At 37.6% G+C, this 20,589-nt stretch overlaps 1 protein-coding gene across 1 annotated transcript; it reads right to left on the bottom strand.

Moving 5' to 3' along the window:
- Positions 1-283: 283 nt before the first annotated feature.
- On the bottom strand, positions 284-20,286 carry LOC121257087 (cyclic nucleotide-gated ion channel 1-like). The gene is made up of 8 exons (XM_041157962.1): positions 20,059-20,286; positions 18,503-18,662; positions 17,441-17,816; positions 17,073-17,342; positions 16,643-16,926; positions 7,481-7,592; positions 1,320-1,742; positions 284-786 (listed from the first exon to the last, which is right to left on the bottom strand). The coding sequence occupies exons 2-8, from the start codon at positions 18,529-18,531 to the stop codon at positions 385-387; spliced, it is 1,896 nt and encodes a 631-aa protein (XP_041013896.1). The 5' UTR covers positions 18,532-18,662; positions 20,059-20,286; the 3' UTR covers positions 284-384.
- Between the last annotated feature and the right edge of the window lie 303 nt (positions 20,287-20,589).

Here is a 20,589-nt window from a genome sequence, read left to right on the forward strand (position 1 = left end):
TCAAATCGATAATGTAAAGCAATATTAGCACTTTCATTTATTATTAGGCAAATATTTATTTATGGTTCCCTACTCTTATAATAACTCATTATTGAGATCAAGCGACTAGCAATTATTGAGTGCAGTATTTACTCCACAACATAATACAAACCCTCTTAAACAACCTAGCTATATATTGTCTTTTGACAAAGAGCAATAGCATCTAGTAACATGACTAGATTAATTATTAAGTGGTACTATTATCTAAACTGAAGGAGCTGCCAGCGGCAGCGGGCTTAGCCTACTGCATGGGCAGAATTGGTAACCTCATTCGCTTAATGAGGATGGATGGCGTTGCGGCGCCATGCTGTTTGGATGGATGAATTAAGTTGCAAAATGTTTCAACTATTTCGAGTCAGACTGGGTGATGTGGCTGACGTTGCTGCAGTATTGAGACATGATATCCTTGAGGGCTGGATTGAGGTCGCCAGCCTTAAGACAAAAAGTTTCAACTTTTGTATGACATTTGAGAGTCCTTGTCGATAAGGGAAGGTCGGATAGTCCGGGAGATTTTAGCGCCCATTCTACAATATCTCTTCCGAAGTGGTCACCTTTCTTAAGACACTCAGTTTTATCACCATGATTACTCGTATAAGTCCACACAATTCCTTTCACCACGAAGATCATCACATCCAGTGGTTCTCGCTCTCGTACAATGTAGCTATTTTCATTGTACTGCACTTGCTTGAAAAACTTACAAATGATCTCATACAACAATTCTTCACTTTCGTTTCGGAATATTGGTACCTGCATGTCCACAAACAATTGACAAGACTAATTAATGAGATAATATATATATATATATATATATATATATATATATATATATATATATACATCGGTGCATAGTACTCTTTTGAAAGCAAACAGGTCAATGCTAAAGTCGACTTCATGCAAAATTGAGCAACCATACTTATTATGTGCCACATTTAAATGGTTTATTACTCAACTACTTAAATAAAAAATCAATGAAAGTATTATATAAAAGTACTAGCATGATTGAGAATGAATATTAATGTCTGTAAGTATTATTTTATATTAATGAATATAAAATCAATGAACATTATTTATCTGCAAGTATTAATTTCAGATAAATAACGTCTGTATAACAACAACGTTTCTCTAAATGTAGGAACTAAGTCGTAAGTGAACCACTATCTCGATCTTACTATCCATTCAACTAATTTTGAAGCATTTTTTACGGAAAAATAACTGAGATTTTCACTTAAATGATTTTTTTTTTTTTTTTGGATAAGCATAGCCCCCGGATTGAAACTCACTGTCCTTAGCAGGGGCAAGCAGAGATGGAGCTTAATCAATCTTCTATGTGGTGTGGGAGGATGAGGGAATGGATTCTCTGTATCAATAACATTCTTTTGATCTTCCAGTATTGGTGTCACATAGCTGATGATTATGTCTTTTAACTGATCAGGGAGTCCGATTGTGCTAATCCAACCCTCGATGCTATGTAATTTAGTTCTCATGATGTTTGCCTTATCCTCCCCATCCATATGTTTCGAGTGGTACAACTTAGCCGTCTCCCACCACTTAGTTTCCTCCAACCGCTTTGTTTCCTCCAACCACTTAGATATCGTAGCAAGCACCTTAGTTTCCTCCGCTTCCTTCGACCGCTTAGATAACTCCTCCGACCGCTTAGATAAGTACTCCTCCAACTCCTTAGATGCCTGCCACTCCATGTACACCTGTCACATCACAATTAAGTCGCAGTTTCTAAGATTTCTACTCATAAATTACATCTATCATATTTTGAGTTTTACTACTTATCATTCTCACACACTACACACCAAATTTTTATTTATTTATTTTTTAAAATTTTTTATTAATTTTATTCTTCTTAAACTTATTGAATTATTCTACTCATCATTCATATACCACACACTTGATAAGAGAAAAAAATAAAAAAAAAGGTGGTGTGCGGAGATAATGAATATAATTTTTCTAAAACTTTTGTGTATGTAATTCCAAAAGTTATAAATTAGTCCATTGTATTCATAGACCCCTATAATTGAATAGCCATCTTTTAATTAATAATAACCAAAATAGAGATTTGATTGCTTGCTGAAATGGTTAAATTAAAATTCTAAAACTATGACATGATATTTTTAAATGGGTTGGAGAAAATCTTTTGATCAGTATAGTTCGTTAGTAAAATTATGTTCTTAAGATTAGTACAAGATTTTTCTAAATTGGGTTGGAAAGTGGGAGGGATATTTCCCACCCAGCCCATGATAGCTGGGATTGAGTAAAACAATGAGGCCCAGGATAACTCGGGCCTTACCCTCCAATTGCCCCAGAATCGCTGAAAGGACCTGGGTCTCCAGTTGCATCAGCTAATGAAGGACACCTCGCGCAAGAAACAAGACGAAGGGGGACAGATGAGACACGCTGACTCTAACATCTCTTGCGACACCAAGCATTAAAAGACCTGCGCCGGCAGGTGAACAAAGCACTCAAACGACCCTCCATTTTCTGACAAAGGGGACCAGAAGTGACCGTGTTGTTCACCCATTAGCAGGACGTACCTTGGAAGCCATGCCAGATTAAATGCGTCGTCTCAGGAGCCTCACCGCATTAAATACTAGACTAAGATAGTCACGGGTAGGATGACTCAAAGCTCAATAGGAGAACAAAATGTTCCCTCTGAACTTCATATAAAAGCCACTTCCCAGGTATAAAGAACTCCCTCTGGATTGAATTATTCTAAGCCAACGCTAAGAACACATAAGACTAACTTAGGCAAGGGAGGCTCCTCAGACCATCCCGAGCCAACCTTATTCTTTGTGTTTGTAGGTGAAGACCCCGGCTCGAGTTGCTAGAACCTTTTTTAGGCATAAGAAATACAACGTTAATAGTGGTGCTGTTTGTGAGATCTTTCCTATATGTGTAACGTGTCCTTTGAATTGCAGCAATGGCCTGTTCTCAGAAAACTCGAGGACGCAAAGTCTTACCAGAGGACATGGAAGCGTGTTTTGCATAAATAGAGCAGGTGATGAAAACCCTGACTGCGCAAGTGGAACACTTGAGAAGGAGAAAGAAGCCTACGCGTGGATGTTACCAGGCTGCCCAAAGATACTAAGCCCAACCACAACAGGTAGGAGGAGTCGCGAGTCATAGGAGGATGGACGCCGATGAGGATGACAAGAATAAGATGCAACACGAACTTTGCAACGTCATGGACAAATACAAGGAGATGGCAAAGAAGGTGGGAGCCTTGTCCTCGGTAGACTAGATGTTCACCAACACGAATTTGCCTTATAGTGCAGTAGTGATGGCTATTCCACTACCACCAAAGTTCAAAGTCCCTTAGATAGATTTGTATGACGGAGCGAAGGATCCCTTGGAGCATCTGGACACCTTTAAGGCTCATAGGACCCTACATGGATTCGCAGGAGAAACGCATGCAGGGCCTTCCCGTTGACCCTAAAAGGAGTTGTGGGGGTGTGTTCTGCGTCTTTGGCACCAAACTCAATCTATTGCTTTGAGGACCTAGCTCGCCTCTTCATTACGCAGTTTATGGTCAGCAGGAGAAGAAGAGGTCCAACGGCTTATCTCCTGACCACTAAGCAACGAGAGCATTAGAGCTTGAAGCCCTATCTGGCCAGATTTAATAATGAGCGCATGACCACCGATAACTAAGATAAGAAGATCACTCTTGCCGCCCTTTTAGGAGGAGTATTGAAATCCATTCATGGCTGAGTTGGCCAGGAATACTCCCATCACACTACTGGAATTCATGGACCAGTGAATGGATTCATAAATGTTGAGGACATGCTATGAGCGTTAACAACGCCGAAAAAGAAGGAGCAAGACCAGGCCGATAGGAAAGCCAAGACGTCGGCCCAATCTAAGACTGCAGACAAGGCAAATGGAGGACACCGCAACAAACAGTGAGATGACTCCCGCCCCGTGAAAGGGCCGGGCACCCACCATGACTGGACAATATTGATAGTACAGGAGGAGGACAAGCCCGCTAATCAGGAAGTCGACCATCGGGATGGTGGTCGCCATTATTGCACTTACCACCATTCTGAAACCCACAATACCACTGATTACAAATCCTTCGAGGGAGAGAGCAGTGTGCTTGGCCCCCAAGCACCTTGTTGGCAGGCAAGAGGAATGGGAGTGGAGTCGAGGAAAGTTTTCCAAGTCGAGAAGAAGAGAGAGCCCAAGGAGGCGGCTAGAGTGAGAAACATCACAAAATCGTCCTTCACCGTTGCCCAACAAAAATAGCCCAAAGGGTAAGATTTGGACCATAGCCGGGGGGTTTGCTGGGGGCGAGCCCACTTCTTCCAGTAGAAAATCCCATGCCAAAAGGGTGTGATTCGAGGAAGTCTATTCAGCTGAACACCGCCTTAACAAGTGCAGGAAAGCGAATTTGCACCAACCGTCACTTTTGGGGAGGCTGATGAAATGGGGTCCTCTACCCCCACGATGGCGCCTTGGCAGTGACAATGCAGGTGGCTAACTACACCACCAAGAGAATCCTCATCGACAATGGCAGCTCTGTAAACATCCTCTTTTGGGATACCTTCTCTTGGATGAGGATTGATCCTGACCACCTGCGACTAGCACTGATGTCGCTAAAGGGATTCACGGGGGTTGTGGTTTAGCCAGTATGGACCATTACTCTTTTAGTCCTATCCGGAAAGGCCCCCCACACCGCCTCCACAATGACTGACTTCATAGTGGTGAAATCCCCCTCCCATACAATGCCATACTGGGACAACCTACACTTAACAGTCTTCAGGCAGCAACATTAACTTACCACCTGAAGGTGAAGTTCCCAACCCCAATGGGGGTGGGCGAGATCCACGGTGAACAAGTCCTGGTACTGGAATGTTATGTGCAAGAAATGAAGCCGATGAAAGCTAGGGTAAACGTAATAGAGCCCCTGGATGACAACGGTTCCCCGCCACCTCCTCTCGAGTTCAGCATAGGGGGCGAAGCCAAGAATGAGCCATACCCCAACAAGTTCTCCAGGCCCGTATAAGCTCAAAGGCTCATGAGGAAAGGATCTATGACGCTCGTGAAAGGCCAAGCACCTGCGGGAGTACTTTTGTTGAAACTGTAAGTTGTGTTTGATATCAATAGTGTATAAGCTATGAATGAAATTGTGATTGTCTCCCAGGAGTATGATGTCTTTTATCCAAGTCCCCAGGGTAAGTCCAGTCTAACATACTGCTCGCGCCTGTGGTGTCAATGGGGTGAAAGTCTAAAGCACTGCTCAACCTCCATCAAGTCTCAAATTCCCAAGGCTAGTCCAGTCTAACGTACTACTCATGCCTACAAGGTCAACATGGAGAGTCTAATCTAACGCACTGCTCGACCTCCATCAAGTCTCCAAGTCCCAAAGGCAACCTCCATCCAGTTCAAAAGGTTACAAATCTAATTGTCAAGCCTACAAATCTACAAGCTTACAAGGTAGAGTCTATGAGGTGAGTCCAATCTTATAAGCTGCTCGACCTCCTTAACGAAGTTTAATCATCTCGCATCAAGGGTTTGGTAGTTTACGTCAATTGATCCTAGTTGAGCCCGACACCATTACACCCCGAACAGAGAAAGTAAAGGAAAAGGTGCGGAATGAGGAAGGAAAACAAAGAGTTTGAGAAGGGAAAGCATATTATTAATGTATATATGAGATACAAAGAGCACAAGCTAAAAAAAAAAAGGAAGAGAAGACTCAAAAGTAATAGGAAGTCAGCGGACGGGGGCATCATGCTCCAGGGCAGCCGCATCTTGGAGGACGAGACTTAAGATCAACTTGCTAGTACACCAACGTGTGGTCCCGCATCCCCTCCGAGCCTACTTCGATATACCTAAAGGACCAGTCTTGATCACAAATTGTCTCGACCAAACGAGGAACAAGGTCTTGAGCATAGGACAGATCTGACTTGAGGTCCTGAATAACCAAGCTGCGAGAGAACACAAGACGGTCCATCCCACCTAGCCGGGTTTCCAGCTTCTTCACGCACAACATTCCTGCTAGTGTCGCGGCATGGTCCCCGGCTATCTCGGCCTCGACCGCGACCTCCCTAAAGCGCTGGGCCTTGGACTTTAACTTGTCCTTCTTACACTTCAGCAACTCGGTGGACCCGTTTCTTCGAGTCTAAAGCCCCCAGCCATCAACAATGAAGGCCTCCAACTGTTCCAATCCCTAAAAAAAAAGCAAGAGAGAAGAAGAAGAAAAATGGGAGAGAAAAACAAAGCGCAAATCAAATCAATAATAAGAAGAGGTAGTGGAAGAAATAAAAGGGCACATACAAGCCTATCCCGGAAAAGAAAGCGTTAAGTGTGCCCACCATCCCCGGAGGGACTCATCATGTGTTCTCTCAAACACAAACTCAGCTTCTCCTTCCGTTGTTGGCTCCTCAGAGGCTTCTCCTACCGCAAACTCGACCCTAGTCTCTTGCAAGACCACGACAGAGGCCATGGTGGTAGTAGTGGAGGTCAACACGATGTCGACTTTTGGAGAGACCACTAGAGCCTCATTGGCCTCTACTACCAACTCCAAGACATCAACCCTGGGCAAAACCACTAGGACTTCTTGGAACCCCTTGGGGTGGCGAGAGGAACATTATTGGGTGTCATAACTGGAGAAAGAACGAAGACTAAATACGAAACAATAAGAGTAGGGGGAAGAGCAAGAAAAAGAGATTCAAGAGAGTGGGAAGAAACTGAAGACAGATGGACTCAAAGCCAAAACAGACTTGAGGTTAAATAGACATTTGCAACCCTTGAAGTTCCCCAGACAGCAAGAGAGCACCCGCTACATATGGAAGAGTGGGCTGACACATATCCCGTGATGCGCGCTTCACAAAGCTGGACAGGGTATCTAGGAGAGAAACCGCTAGATGTTACCCAATGAGAGGGAGCCAGACGAATGCATTTTAAGGCAATGTGGCCTGTCAGAAGCACGCCATTAGGACACTTCACAAGTGAAGAAATTTTCATTGAACCTGGTCAGTAAGAATTGGCAGGGTAATGGGGAGGGATATTGCCCACCCGACCCAAGATAATTGGGGCCCAGGGCCTGACCTTCCAGAGGCTCCAGAATCGCCGAAAGGACCTAGGTCTCCAGTTGCCTCAGCTGACGAAGGGCACCTCACGGGGGAAACCAGAAGAATGGGGACATATGGGAGATGCAAGCAGACTCTTTTAATAAATGGATTTAACATAAAATATTCAATTAAATGAGGGTTAAGTTTAATCAGAGTGAGAACTCAAAATTATAATGACCTCTAAACATATATATATATATATGTTAAATCATCACTTTCTTAAAAAACTTTGAGCTAATACGATCATCACATAATTAAAATTCAAGGATATTCATATATACATGACATAATTATGAAAATAATAAGAGCCCTCGTTAAAAAAAGAAAAAAAGAAAAAAAAAATGATGATCAGAATTACCAACCTGCAAATTTCCGATGAAGTATAAAAACAGAAGCAAGCCAAAGATTGAGATTAAAACTGTGAAGCAGTTTTCCCAAAAATCAGGAGTTGTTACAAGGTTTTGACCAAGTGAACTGCAAGCCAGATCATTTGGAATGCAGGCTATGTATGAGTTAATAAAATCAGAAAATATTAATATGTATAATATGCTCAAAATAAACAAGCAAAATCTAAAATGATCTAAAATATATATTAATACGTGCGCGATATCATACAACACACCATCATGATAAACAACGACCATCATCATCACAGATTATTGAAGATAACAGATGTATGGTTCTTGGAAATCCTGGATGGAATGTGAGTTTTTTCTATAGGAAAGTAAATATAGTGGCTCATAGTTTAGAAAAATTTGCTTTATCATGTGAAAATGAGAGTGTGGATGGAAGATGTTCCATCATCGATTATGAGTATGATTTTGACAGATAAAGTTTGTAATGGTTGATAATCAATGAATTAGTCTGTGCTGATTTAAAAAAAAAAAAAACCGTTATATTTATGTGCATGCATGACTACATGGATATATAATGAGATCAGAGATGCTAGGTGCATGTATGAAAACAGTAGTTTTCTTTCATGATTTAACATTCTCTAGGAAATAAATTGATTTTCGTGCGGTTTGTTTTTTTTTTGTTTTTTCTTGGGTTTTTGTATCTATTTTCGCCCAAATTAATAATAACTTATCTTAATAATTATAATAGAATAATATTCACTTTTTTCAATCTTTTCTTCTGATAGTAAAATAACCCAAATAAATTTGATATGTTGTTGTGATCATGAGTGAGAACCAAGGAATGGAATTATGGCAATAGAAATTATATACTGACTAGCGATTGTTTAAGTGAACACTACAACACAATTGTTTTTTAGTGACGGTTAGGAAATTGTGACAGTCCCTAGACCGTCACTAAAAGGTATTTTCTGTGACAGTTTATGCAAACCGTCACTAAAGATAGAATGAGATTTTTTTACGTTCCAACGTATGGGAAATATGCGTTCGAACGTTACATATACGTTCGAACATTATGTCTGTTTACGTTTGAACGTAAAATGTTTTGGCGCAACCGTTTGAATGTTATTAATTTTACGTTCGAACGTAAAATGTTTGCACCAATGTTCGAACGTTAAGTAATAACATTCGAACGTTCATTGTAAATTTAAATTAAATGACTTTAATTTAAAAATTATGTGGTTTTTATTGTGCATAATTTGTGAACAAGTCTAAAAAATTGAATTGTATATATTTATATATACACACTTTGTAATATATAAATATATATTATTGATTTATATATATTTGAAATGTAGTGATTTAGTATTAAAGTTGAAAAATATAACATCAAAGAAGATTAAAAATTGAAATTAAAAAACGATAGAAATATTCAATAATATTTTTCGTTACAAATATTAAAAATAAAATACAAAATTTGATATTAACAGTCAGATGATAACGTTATCCGCAAAAGTCGAACTCCGTACCTCCTCAGTCAAGGTATCAACCTTGTTGTTAAGGATAGTTACACGATGGGTGAGTTCGGCAACAGACGCCGATATAGCCTCGAGCGATCGATTGATCTTATGATCGATATGCGCAGTCAGCTGTGAGATGACCGCATCAACCCAAGCAGGCCGCACATCTCCTGCAGACGTACTCGGCGTATGCTGACTACTACTCCCGACATGACCTGGCTCAGGCTGCGTCGGAGGAACTAGATCCTCTACAGGGGGTGGCTGACGTCCCCTCGCCTGTCCAATGCTACGTCGATGCGTGGTCATGTCGAGGGGGCTCATCTGATCTTTGACCCGCTCCTCTGGCTGGGTCGGCACTCCCCGTGCAAGTAATAGTCGGCTGATGAGGACATCATATGGGAGATTATCCGTGGAGACGATGCTCGCCTCGTAACGGATCCTCTGAAAGATGTGCAATGGCAAATCTATAGGATCTCCACGTGCCACTCGTATCAAAAATTGTGCCCGAAGCCGACTAAATGTGGTTTTATGAGCCACAGGATCGACATTTGTTGCAACAATAAGGTGCAACATGCGGAAGAAATGCAGCAGATGGTTCTGGTTGAAGGCATTCTTCCGCTCGATCTGCATGCGATCCCTCCCGGTGAGGATGTAGAAATCCTCGTCTCGGTCATCATCCCGAGCTTCGACGCCAGTATCCTCAGCCTCTGACTGGCCTGCATCTCTGGCTGATGCTGGCTCACATCCCCGACCAGTAGATGATGTAGAAGTGCCTACATCCTCACGGGGTGTCGAGTGTGCAAATGTCTCCACTCCTCGACGAATCCCAAGGTGCTCGCCGATGACATCTGCTGATACCTCAATGGAAACACCGCGTACAGTCACGGTGTGAGAGGATGCATCCTGAGGCATGTCACACATCCCCATATAGAATTCTTGAACCATTGAGGGGTATACCTTCCCCCTCAATGTGTAGATATTTCCCCAGCCTCTACTGAGGAAAACATCTCTCAGGTTCGTCTGCTGCCAATAGAGTTCGTCGAACTCATTAATTAAGACCTCTCACTCTACCATAACAGTACGAGCTCCGATACGGGCAGTGTCCGACGTGGCTCCTTCCCTCCCTCGTTTCCTAGTATGCAATGGAAGAGCCATATCCTGAAAATATAAAAGGAAAAAAAAAATTATTTACAATAATGCATTTTTTTGTATTAATTTTAAGATGCTCTGCCGTAACGTTCGAACGTTTTATCTTTAACGTTCGAACGTTAAAGATAAAACGTTTGGATGTTTATTTATACGTTCGCACGTAAAATAATGTCAATATATTTACATTCGAACGTAAAACAGATACGTTCGAATGTAACAATGTACGTTCGAACATAAGCAGTAAATAAATATTGGCTGACGTACGTTCAGACGTTAAAACAAATACGTTCGAACGTATTTGTTTTACGTGTGAACATAAATATGAACGTCCGAACGTCGAAGCATGAATAATGTAAAAAATCATTACGTTCGGATGTTATAATTAAACGTTCGAACGTGGAAGCCGTAACGGCTCTGTAATTTAAACGTCGTACGTTCGAACGTCTTGGTGAAACGTTCGAACGTTTCGACGCAGAATGGCTGAGTCGACTCAGCCATTATTGAAATCTCAAAAATTTCTCTACACAGTTCTAAATACCGAAATGTCACCGTGCAAATGAAGTATACACTTCAAGAAACATTTCTACGGTGACTATTCGGCCAATGACTAGCCGTGGTGGCCGGAAAATGAAGTTGAAAATCCGGCAACCACTTATCCGGTTTTAAACAAAACTCAATCCAAATCTCAATAAAATACATGTTACTTGAATAAAAGATGAATGCCTACCTTCAGTGACGATTGTGCGGAGTTGACGGCGGTGGTGAAGGAGGCGTGGCGGCGTGCTAGGAAACGACGATGATACGTATTGGAAATGTCGTTTCGACGTTCGGTTTTGGCCTTATATACACAGAACGTTCGAACGTACTTATTATTACGTTCGAACGTTTTTCAATTTAATATTATATTATAAATGTTTATGTTATATATTAGGATGTTATATAATATTATTGACAATTAGATTATTGGTTTTTTTGTGAGTGCTTGTTATATTTCTAAAGTTTAGCAATATGTTTATACATATTGTTGTGATTTTATGCTTACTCTTGAAATAATTGTGATTATTGTTTGTGAATTTTGTGAATAGTTTATGAGCTTATGGTGTTTATTGATGATTTAGTAAGTAGTATATAGTTATAAATAGATATATAAAATGTAGTATAAATATTATATTATAAGTTAGTATATAATAAAGAATTTAATAAGTAACAGTTTAATATATATTATTGATTTATATATATGGTATAATTTATATATTATATACATTTATGTTCTCATTTAAAATATTATGCTATCATACTATACAATATATTATATAGTTATAAATATATATATAAAATGTAGTATATATATTATATTATAAGTTAGTATAGTAGGAATCGTACGTTCGAACGTTTCAAGTTAACGTTCGAACGTTAAAATAAGAGCGGGAAATTTCCCGCTCGATTAAGGTATCTGTGTGATTATTCAGACGTTCGGACGTTTAGACTATACGTTCGAACGTTCTTTGATGAAAATCACCAGAAAATTATGTACATCCGAACACCAAATATGTTAACGTTCGAACGTTAGTTAAATTAGTGCGGGAAATTTCCCGCTCAAATATGGTAACAATTTGATAAAATGTACGTTCGGACGTTTAAGTTAAATGTTCGAACGTTTACTGTAAATTTACGAACGTTCGAACGAAAAATTGTGATACATTCGAACATATATGAGGAAAGTGCGGGAACTTTCCCGCTAGATTTTATGTTATAAATAAGAAGGGTACGTTCGAACGTGTACTGTAAACGTCCGAACGTTATGAGCGGGAATAATTTTAGCAAATAACGTTCGGACGTACAACTTAAACGTTCGAACGTTTAAACTAATAATTTACGGTATTAATCAGTACGCGCACGGGAGGAAGCGGATCATTTCTTCTTCTCCCGTGGGCGCAACAGACACACAGAGAGAGAGAGAGAGAGAGAGTTAGTGTGAGAGAGAGTTGAGTTAGAGAGTTAGAGAGTTAGAGAGAGTTGAGTTTTGGTAAGAAAAAATTTTTATTTCTTGTCTTTATTTGAATTTTATGATATTTATACAATGTGTTTTTGTTATAGAATATTTCTAATAAGTTAGTGTTGTATTTATTTGAAGGATTGCTTGTTTTGGGAAGTTGGAAGATTTTGATTTGTAAGAGGATATTGTGAGTGCTAAGTATATTTCTAAACTTTATCAATATATTGTTGTGATTTTATGCTTACTCTTGAAATATTGTGATTATTATTTGTATAGTTTGTAAATAGTTTGTGAGTTTTTGTAAATATGTTGTGATATGAATTTAAAATATTGTGTTTCTTATTAGAAATATATTTTCATTAGGCTTTGTTAATACATGTTTATTACTTACTCAACTTTAAAAATATGTTAATACATGTGGCATGTTATTTTGTGAATATATTGTGAGTTATTATGAATATGTTGTGATATGGACTTTAAATATTTAAATTATTATTTGTGAATGACGTTTGAATATATTTACATTATTACAAATAAGCAATAAGTTAGTATAGTAGGAATCGTACGTTCGAACGTTTCAAGTTAACGTTCGAACGTTAAAATAAGAGCGGGAAATTTCCCGCTTGATTAAGGTATCTGTGTGATTATTCAGACGTTCGGACGTTTAGACTATATGTTCGAACGTTATTTGGTGTGTTAGTCGAGGGGAGTCATGGAACAGATGATATTGACTATTATGGTGTCATACGTGATATTATCGGATTGAAATATCTGGGTGGGTCTGTAACATATGTCTTTAAATGTGATTGGTGGGATCTAGGCGGTGGTCGGGTTTCGATACATAGGGATAATCACTTTACGAGTGTCAATACTGCATCTAAATGGTACGAAGATGATCCATTTGTATTGGCTTGTCAAGCTACCCAAGTCTATTACTTGATTGATCCAATGAAAAGTGCTGATGAAGATAGTGGGGAGATAACTTGGCGAGTCGTACAAAAATTTGTTCCTCGAAATATATATGAAGCAGGAACGGGTGCAGATTACGAGAATAGTGGAGATGAAGATGACACTCCGATTGTTGAGGCATACCAGGAAGATGGAGAGGGTATTAATTTGTTTGTTGACCTCGGTGCACTCGAGTTGCTCCCCTTGTGTAGAGATGATGTCCCACCCGTACATCTCGACCCGTCTGTATTAAATGATCATTCAATTCAAGTCAGTGAGGAGGAAGAAGAAGACGAGTCAGAAGATGAAGACGAATCAGAATCCGGGCAGGAGGTGGATAAAGATGATGAAGAAGAGGTGCATGATGATGATGAAGATGTTATTGATGGAGATTCTGAAGCAAGCATGGAAAATTCATCTGAAGAATAAAAGTACTAAATATTTTATTCATATAGGTGACTAAAATATCTTGAATTTTCATAATTTCTTCTAATTAATTTTCTTTGATATAATTAATTATTTTCAAGAATGCCGCCAAAACGACAACGAAGAAATGTGCCTCCGCCAAGTCCAAGTCCTGAACCCATTGAGGACTTCCCACTCGAGGAATCCGTTCCTGAAGATGAAGCTAACACAGAAGAGAACAACAGCCAGTCGACACCTACCAGTAAGGAAATATTGTCGTTGATAATTATATATATAGTTAATATTTTTTTCTCAATAACTATATAATTATAATTATAGTATATCTATTATCATGTAGTTGATGCATCTGCACGTCGCGGTCGTGGCTATACACGTGGAATCTCTCTTGAAAAAAATAGAAGGCATGGTAAACTGAAGATCACAATTCCTGATAATTCCACTGGAGGAGTGGATGATAGTGCAGCAGCGCTTTCCTCCTATATTGGCACAGTAGTTCGAGCTTATGCTCCATTTTATGTGCGCTCATGGCGAGATGTTCCGATAGAGATTAAGGAGCACATTCGAAGTCGTGTGCTGGTGAGTTTACTTTTCAGTACATTTTTTTCACCTAGATTAATATATTATATTTTTTACCTGATTCCCTTATTAGGATGAATTCGACCTCGACTTTGGCCGTAGCGAGGATTTGAGAACCGTGAATGAGTTGATGGCTACACTATTCCGACGTCACAAAGGACGATGTCATGACCACTTCAAGAAGTTTGAGACGTTGGAAGAGGCTGCACAGTCTCCTTTTCAGCAGATGAAGTTAGATGATTGGAGAAAGTGTTGTGATCTTTTCGCATCTCCAAATTATCAGGTATTTTACATTTATATCTTTTAATTATTTACATTCATATTCGTTTTATATATTATATGTATATATATTACAATTAACATTTTTAATATATTTTGTAGCACTTGAGTTCTACAAATGCACAGAATAGATCCGTTCTGACTGTCCACCATCGTGCCGGTTCAAGGTCATTCCACCGTCTTGCTGAAAAAATGGTAATTAAAAAATTATAGAATTCATTTATTTTCCTGATATTATTTCTGATAAGTACTAATATTATCTTTTTAAAATTGCTAATATTCTCGCTTTGTTAGAAACGTGATGATCCTGAAAACTTTTCCCTCATTCATGTCTATGCTGCTGCTCACACTAATGAGCATAGTGAGTGGATGGATCCTGTCGCTGCAGATAATTATGTAAGCAGTGTTAATTTTGTTAAATAAATTATTTATATAATATTTTAATAGTTTATTTCTTATTTCTATTTCTTTTAATACGTTACTAATTATTTACGATCATTACCTTTTAAATTGCAGAGCAAAATGTTGGAGATGCAGTCGGCTTCTGAGGAATCCTCTCCTAGTGACATAGACATATTCACGCAAGTGCTCGGGCCGCAGTCTAGTATGGCAAGAGGTTTGGGACGATCTATCAAGCATAAATGTTCATCCTCCTCAACCTCATCGGCTTCACAAATTAATAATCTTACGGCAGATTTAGAAGCTGCACGGCGTGAGAATGAGTATATGAGGTCGAGACAACAAGAGTTAGAGTCTCTCTTAGAACGACAGTCTCATTTAGAGACGCGTTTGCAGGACCAACAGAGAGACTAGGAGGAAAGAATACGCAATGAAGTGCAAGAGCAAGTACAACGGGAGATGATGGTGCAAATGGAACGTGTTATGTCGTTGCAACAGAATCCCCGTGGGCGAGGGAAAAAGAAGAAATAAATTTTATCAATATTTCTGACTAGTTTTAATATCTAATTTTGTACTTTTATAAGACATTGTTACTTGTTAATTGGGTATGTAATATGATACAATTGGTATTATGTTTTTAAATTTTATGAAATTAGTATTTCTGATCTGTATGTTCGAATATAAATAAAAATCGTTCGAACGTTGGTTCACACTGTAACAAACGTTCGAACGTAAATACAATTGAATCGTTCGAACGTACTCATGCTAAAACGAACAAACCGTTCGAACGGTAAAGCGACTAACGTTCGAACAAAGAACTTGCATTCGGACGCTCCTTCATTTACATTCGAAATAACGTCCGAACATTAAACGCGCTACGTTTGAACATTTACGTTTACGTTCGAACAAATATTCGAACGTTTAATGTAATTAACGTTTGGACGCATTAACATTCGAACGTAAATTTTATACGTTCGAACACGATATCCAACGAACGTCAACTTCTCTCATTCGAACGCCAATCGGTCGGGTATAACGTCCGAACGTTTGATTTTACGTCCGAACGTGATTTTCTGTGACAGTTCATAACCGTCACAAAAAAAGGAACGTTCGAACGTTGTACCGAACGGAACACTTCCAACTGTCACTAAAAATATTTTTTGTGACGGTTGAACAGTAAACCGTCACCAAATGTTTTCTGTGACGCACTTTAGGTGACGGTCATGGTGACGGTTTCAAACCGTCACCAAATATGTTTAGTGACGGTTTGCTATTTTTTTGTGACAGTTTTCTCTGTCACAAAACACACATTCTGTTGTAGTGGAAACAATTAACGTCTTTATACCTTCAAATTATTATCTTTAATTAATTTGTTGAAATTAATATTGTGGCAGCTGAATTACTACTTTGACACGTTGGACTTTTAAACTATAACTTTTAATCAAATATCACTTTCATTCGATTTTAATCATTGAAATTTCAAATAAGTACTAAAGACAAAAAAATATGCATATGACATAATTTTAATGAACGGCTGGATATTATGATCATATGATTATCATGCACATATATCATAGTATTTCTGGCAGTACGATGTAGTAATATTGTCTCAAAGTGGTACGTACTTTCAATATTATATTATGTATGTTTGATTATATTGTTAAAAATGGGGGAGAAAGTTTAAAGGAACAAATTAAAATGCATGTACGATTATGTACACGTGTGATGAAAAAAAATAGCATGAGACATGCATATATGGTTGATCTTGATCAGATGACAAGTATCATAAAAAAAAAAAAAAAATTTGAAATATCTCAACAAAGGAAAAAAAAAAAAAAAAAAAAAAAAAAAAAAAAAAAAAGTGTAGCATGCACAAACCTCAAATTTCGCAAGCCCCACCAGAAACAGAACATGGTCTTTTGCAAAAAATCCATGGACACCAGTATACCGGATTGACGGGTTTCTTGGAATATTCCAAAATCAAAGAGAGTGGTATTTGGTTTTTCTATAGAGCAATAATCATTTAAAAACGTGTAATTTCCAAAACCATCATCACAGTCTAAAGAAGTAGTCTTGCTACATCCAATATCATGCTCACAGGCCAACTGCCAGCATGTGGTCTCTCGTTCGATGGAGAAGAAGTACCAAAAAGCACCCAGTACCTGATCAAAGATACATACCAATATTTCATCCATCTCTTAAATATTAATGATTAATAGTGCAATTAATTATAAATCAGTATAAAATTCTATATATATCATGATTGATATATATATATATATATATAAATCGGTATGATGAAACTTACATGACTAGCAACGAGATACAGATAGAGATTCAATGAACTTTTCATCACTATAATTAAAGCTTTAGGTGGGATTCTATTCTTGCACCTTCCATTCACTTCAACAGTAAGAGCAGTAGGTGTAGGTGAGAATATAGTCTGGTTGACTTTTCTCCACAATCTATAGATACTGAAAATTCTTGGCCCATATTGCAAAAATACAACTGCATTTAGGAATTTCCTTAAGATCCGAAATTTTGAACCGCTCATTTTAGGAATTATTGGCAGTAGCACCTGTTGTGTTCATAAGTATCAAAACTCTACTTATATAAGTAATATTGTTTGAATTTATAAAATTAGAAGCAGAAAAGTTAATTTGTGATATATAGTACCTGGGGGAATGGAAGAATACCGAGAATATTACTTACGTAGTCGAACCACGTGTAACCCCTTCTCGAAGGAACCAACTCCCAGAAAGCAATCAAATCCAGAAGCGATCGCACACAAATAGCAATGATTTTCAATTTGTTATCTATGGTAATGCATTTGGTAGCCTCGTTGATGACAGGAAGATATAAGAACAAAGGGTCCACTGCTACTGCAACTACGCGCACCACTAAAAACGCCACATCCCAATGGAACCACCACGGCGACATCTCTGAAATAATTTTCCTCATCGAAGGGTGCATGACCAGCGCCCCAATTGCCATTTCTGAATGAATGCCATCATTCTTGGGACCTTGCCTCTCAATATCCTTGCATACGTCCCTGATCAGCACAATATATTGTATAAATAGACCAAAAAACATCGATAGATCAGAGTTAACAAATTATATATATACACATGCAGGCCAGTAACAATTATATGATCTATATAAAATGTTATTTTTCAATTACTTAATATCACGTCAAAGGATATTAATAGAATAAACAGTATTATAAAGCCATTTCATCTAAACTCCACATAGAGCCTTTTATTAATAGATGAAAATGAGCCTTCTTATAGATTAAATAATTAATTAGGAGATTTCAATTATAATGCAAATTTGGCTAAATCAATTGGTGATCGATATAAAATTATAAATCTCGTCTGTCATGAAGTCTAGGTTATTTAACTAGCTTTTTTTTTTTTTTAAAAGAAAACAGTACAAATTTAAAGAATAATTTACCTATATTTGATCCATAAAATATGCTAATAATTATAATGCTGTATTAATGATGCCTTCAGATATAAATTAGAATCTATGGGAATTTTCTACACCGACATTAATAATCAAATCACTGTAGAACTATACAAAAACCAACACTCCACTAGGAAAATTATTTCAAGTATACCACTACCAGATTATTTTAATTTATTTGCTTCTAAAATCATAGAAGTACTACATGCAAAAACTGAAGCATCTCATTACCAAACATTAATTGGAAATTAGAATATACACCGTTAAACTAACCTCCCAAACTTCTTATCTTCGTAGCTCATGATTATATATCACAAATTATATTAACAACAAGATTTTCCAGATGAAGACTTGAGCCCTGAAAAGTTGATGATCAACCCAAGGAACTTCTTCGTACGGCATGCAACAGTTTCAAAACTCGCAATGCCAAAACCTGATAGGTACAATTAATTAGTTCAAATTAGAAATAAACAGAAGGCATTAAATGGTCGCAAAATTACTTGAGCACCGTAATTTACTAGAAATAATTAAAAGGTCGAAGGATCATAAGAACTAAATTGGTGGTCAGAGTGACAGCCCGGTGTACTATCCAAATTAATGTTTTAAATTCTGTCCAGCGAGTTAGGATATTCTAGATCCGAGTTGGATCAGTTGATGTCGTGATTATCCCGGTTTAAGTATTAGAATAATATTGGAACCGGTTGAATTATTCGAACAAACTACTATTTTGCCATTTCGGTATCAGTATGCTCCGATATTCTATTTTGGCATTAGTTATATATATATATATATATATATATATGAAAGAATTAAATATTTACAAAATTAATATATGTTGAAAACATTAAAAAAAAGGTTGAGATATAATGGTGTAAAAAAATATTATAAAAGTCGCAAACTTGAGTTGAATCACCAAAAAAAAAAAAAAAACACACAAAAAAATAAATAAAGAGCTGAGAAATTATTAAAAATAATAAGATTAACCAAAAAAATAAAAAAAAAAATAAAAGAATGATGTGACATATTTAAATTAGGTACAAAAAAATTAAATTATATAAATCCGTTTTAGAATTTAAAATTACATAAATTCTATATATCTAGATTTGAGATTTTTAAAAATGTCATGCAAACTCAAAAATTACAGAATTGCCATTAAAACAATCTGAATGGAATGTAATTCGGAATTGGACCGAATTTGGAACGAAAAGGAATGAAATTTATAGTCTACTGGGTACAACACCGGAACAAAAGGGAATTAAAAAAATATGCCAAAGAGTCCAAACTTGCAGATATTTCCACTAACATAAATTTTTTGATAATAAACCCATAAACATATCATATGAACTTATGTCAATATGTAAGTTTACTAATTTCTTTGCAATCGTAACACTTCTTAATATTCATACAAAACATATAATAAAAAACCAATACACCACTACTACTCAACGCCCAGACCAATTACCATAAATCTATTAACTTGACGATTATGCATGCATAATAAGGATGGTACTTGAACCAACAAACTTATTTATTCAACTTTTGGAAACAAGAATCAGCCAAAAAATTCGAATCCTACATTTACGGAAGTTTAAAACTTTTCTTACACCGTTTCTAATGAAATTCAAGAGAATACCTCCAAATATACAGAAAAATTAAACATAGAGAGATCAACGAGAGTGGAATAGAGATGCAAAAACCAAACTGGAACCAAAAGACATAAAATTAGAACCGAATAATTACAAAGTTGAAGGACAATCACTTGGGAGGTTCTGGACTGGCAAAACAAAAAGATGAAACCGAAATCATAAAACAAGACAAAATAAACGCACCGAACAAGGAGACTAAGAGTGATTAGACAACTAGGTTGCAAAGGCCAGAGAACTCCATGGTCGACCAGTGCAAGACGAAGTTTTTTCTACTTCTTCAAAGAGAGAGAGATCTAGAGCAGGTTCGAGACGGCGACGTCGCGTATATTTGCGAGTCAGAGACGGGGGCTTGTATGCCTGTTTAGAGAGTGAATTAGTTCAAAACCGAGAGAGAGAGAGAGAGAGAGAGAGAGAGGTGAATATGAAGTAACAGTACAGATCGGGCAGGGCTCTGTTTTCTTTCATCTTATTTAATTTATAAAAAATTATCATTTCCACTTCACACATCTGGTTTTAATTTTTATATATATTTTTTTTCCTCCACATGTATGTGATGCAGAGATTATTAGTAGAAGAACTCTTAGGGCAATAATCTTTCCCATTAATTCATAAACCAAGTCAAGCCACACAAGTCTAATCTTAGTTTTGAAAGGGACAGAAATGGTCCCACACTTCCTATTCACTGCCCACTTAGTACCGCGAGACCTACCAATT

This window comes from Juglans microcarpa x Juglans regia, chromosome 3S (genome assembly GCF_004785595.1).
Source record: "Juglans microcarpa x Juglans regia isolate MS1-56 chromosome 3S, Jm3101_v1.0, whole genome shotgun sequence".
NCBI lineage: Eukaryota > Viridiplantae > Streptophyta > Magnoliopsida > Fagales > Juglandaceae > Juglans > Juglans microcarpa x Juglans regia.

Coding starts and splice junctions, on each gene's coding strand:
- LOC121257087 (XM_041157962.1), bottom strand. CDS start 18,531: ATGAGCTACGAAGATAAGAAGTTTGGGAG. Junction 17,817..18,502: donor GAAGATAAGAAGTTTGGGAG/GTTAGTTTAACG, acceptor TGTGCTGATCAG/GGACGTATGCAAGGATATTG. Junction 787..1,319: donor GCTTGCCCCTGCTAAGGACA/GTGAGTTTCAAT, acceptor GTGGACATGCAG/GTACCAATATTCCGAAACGA.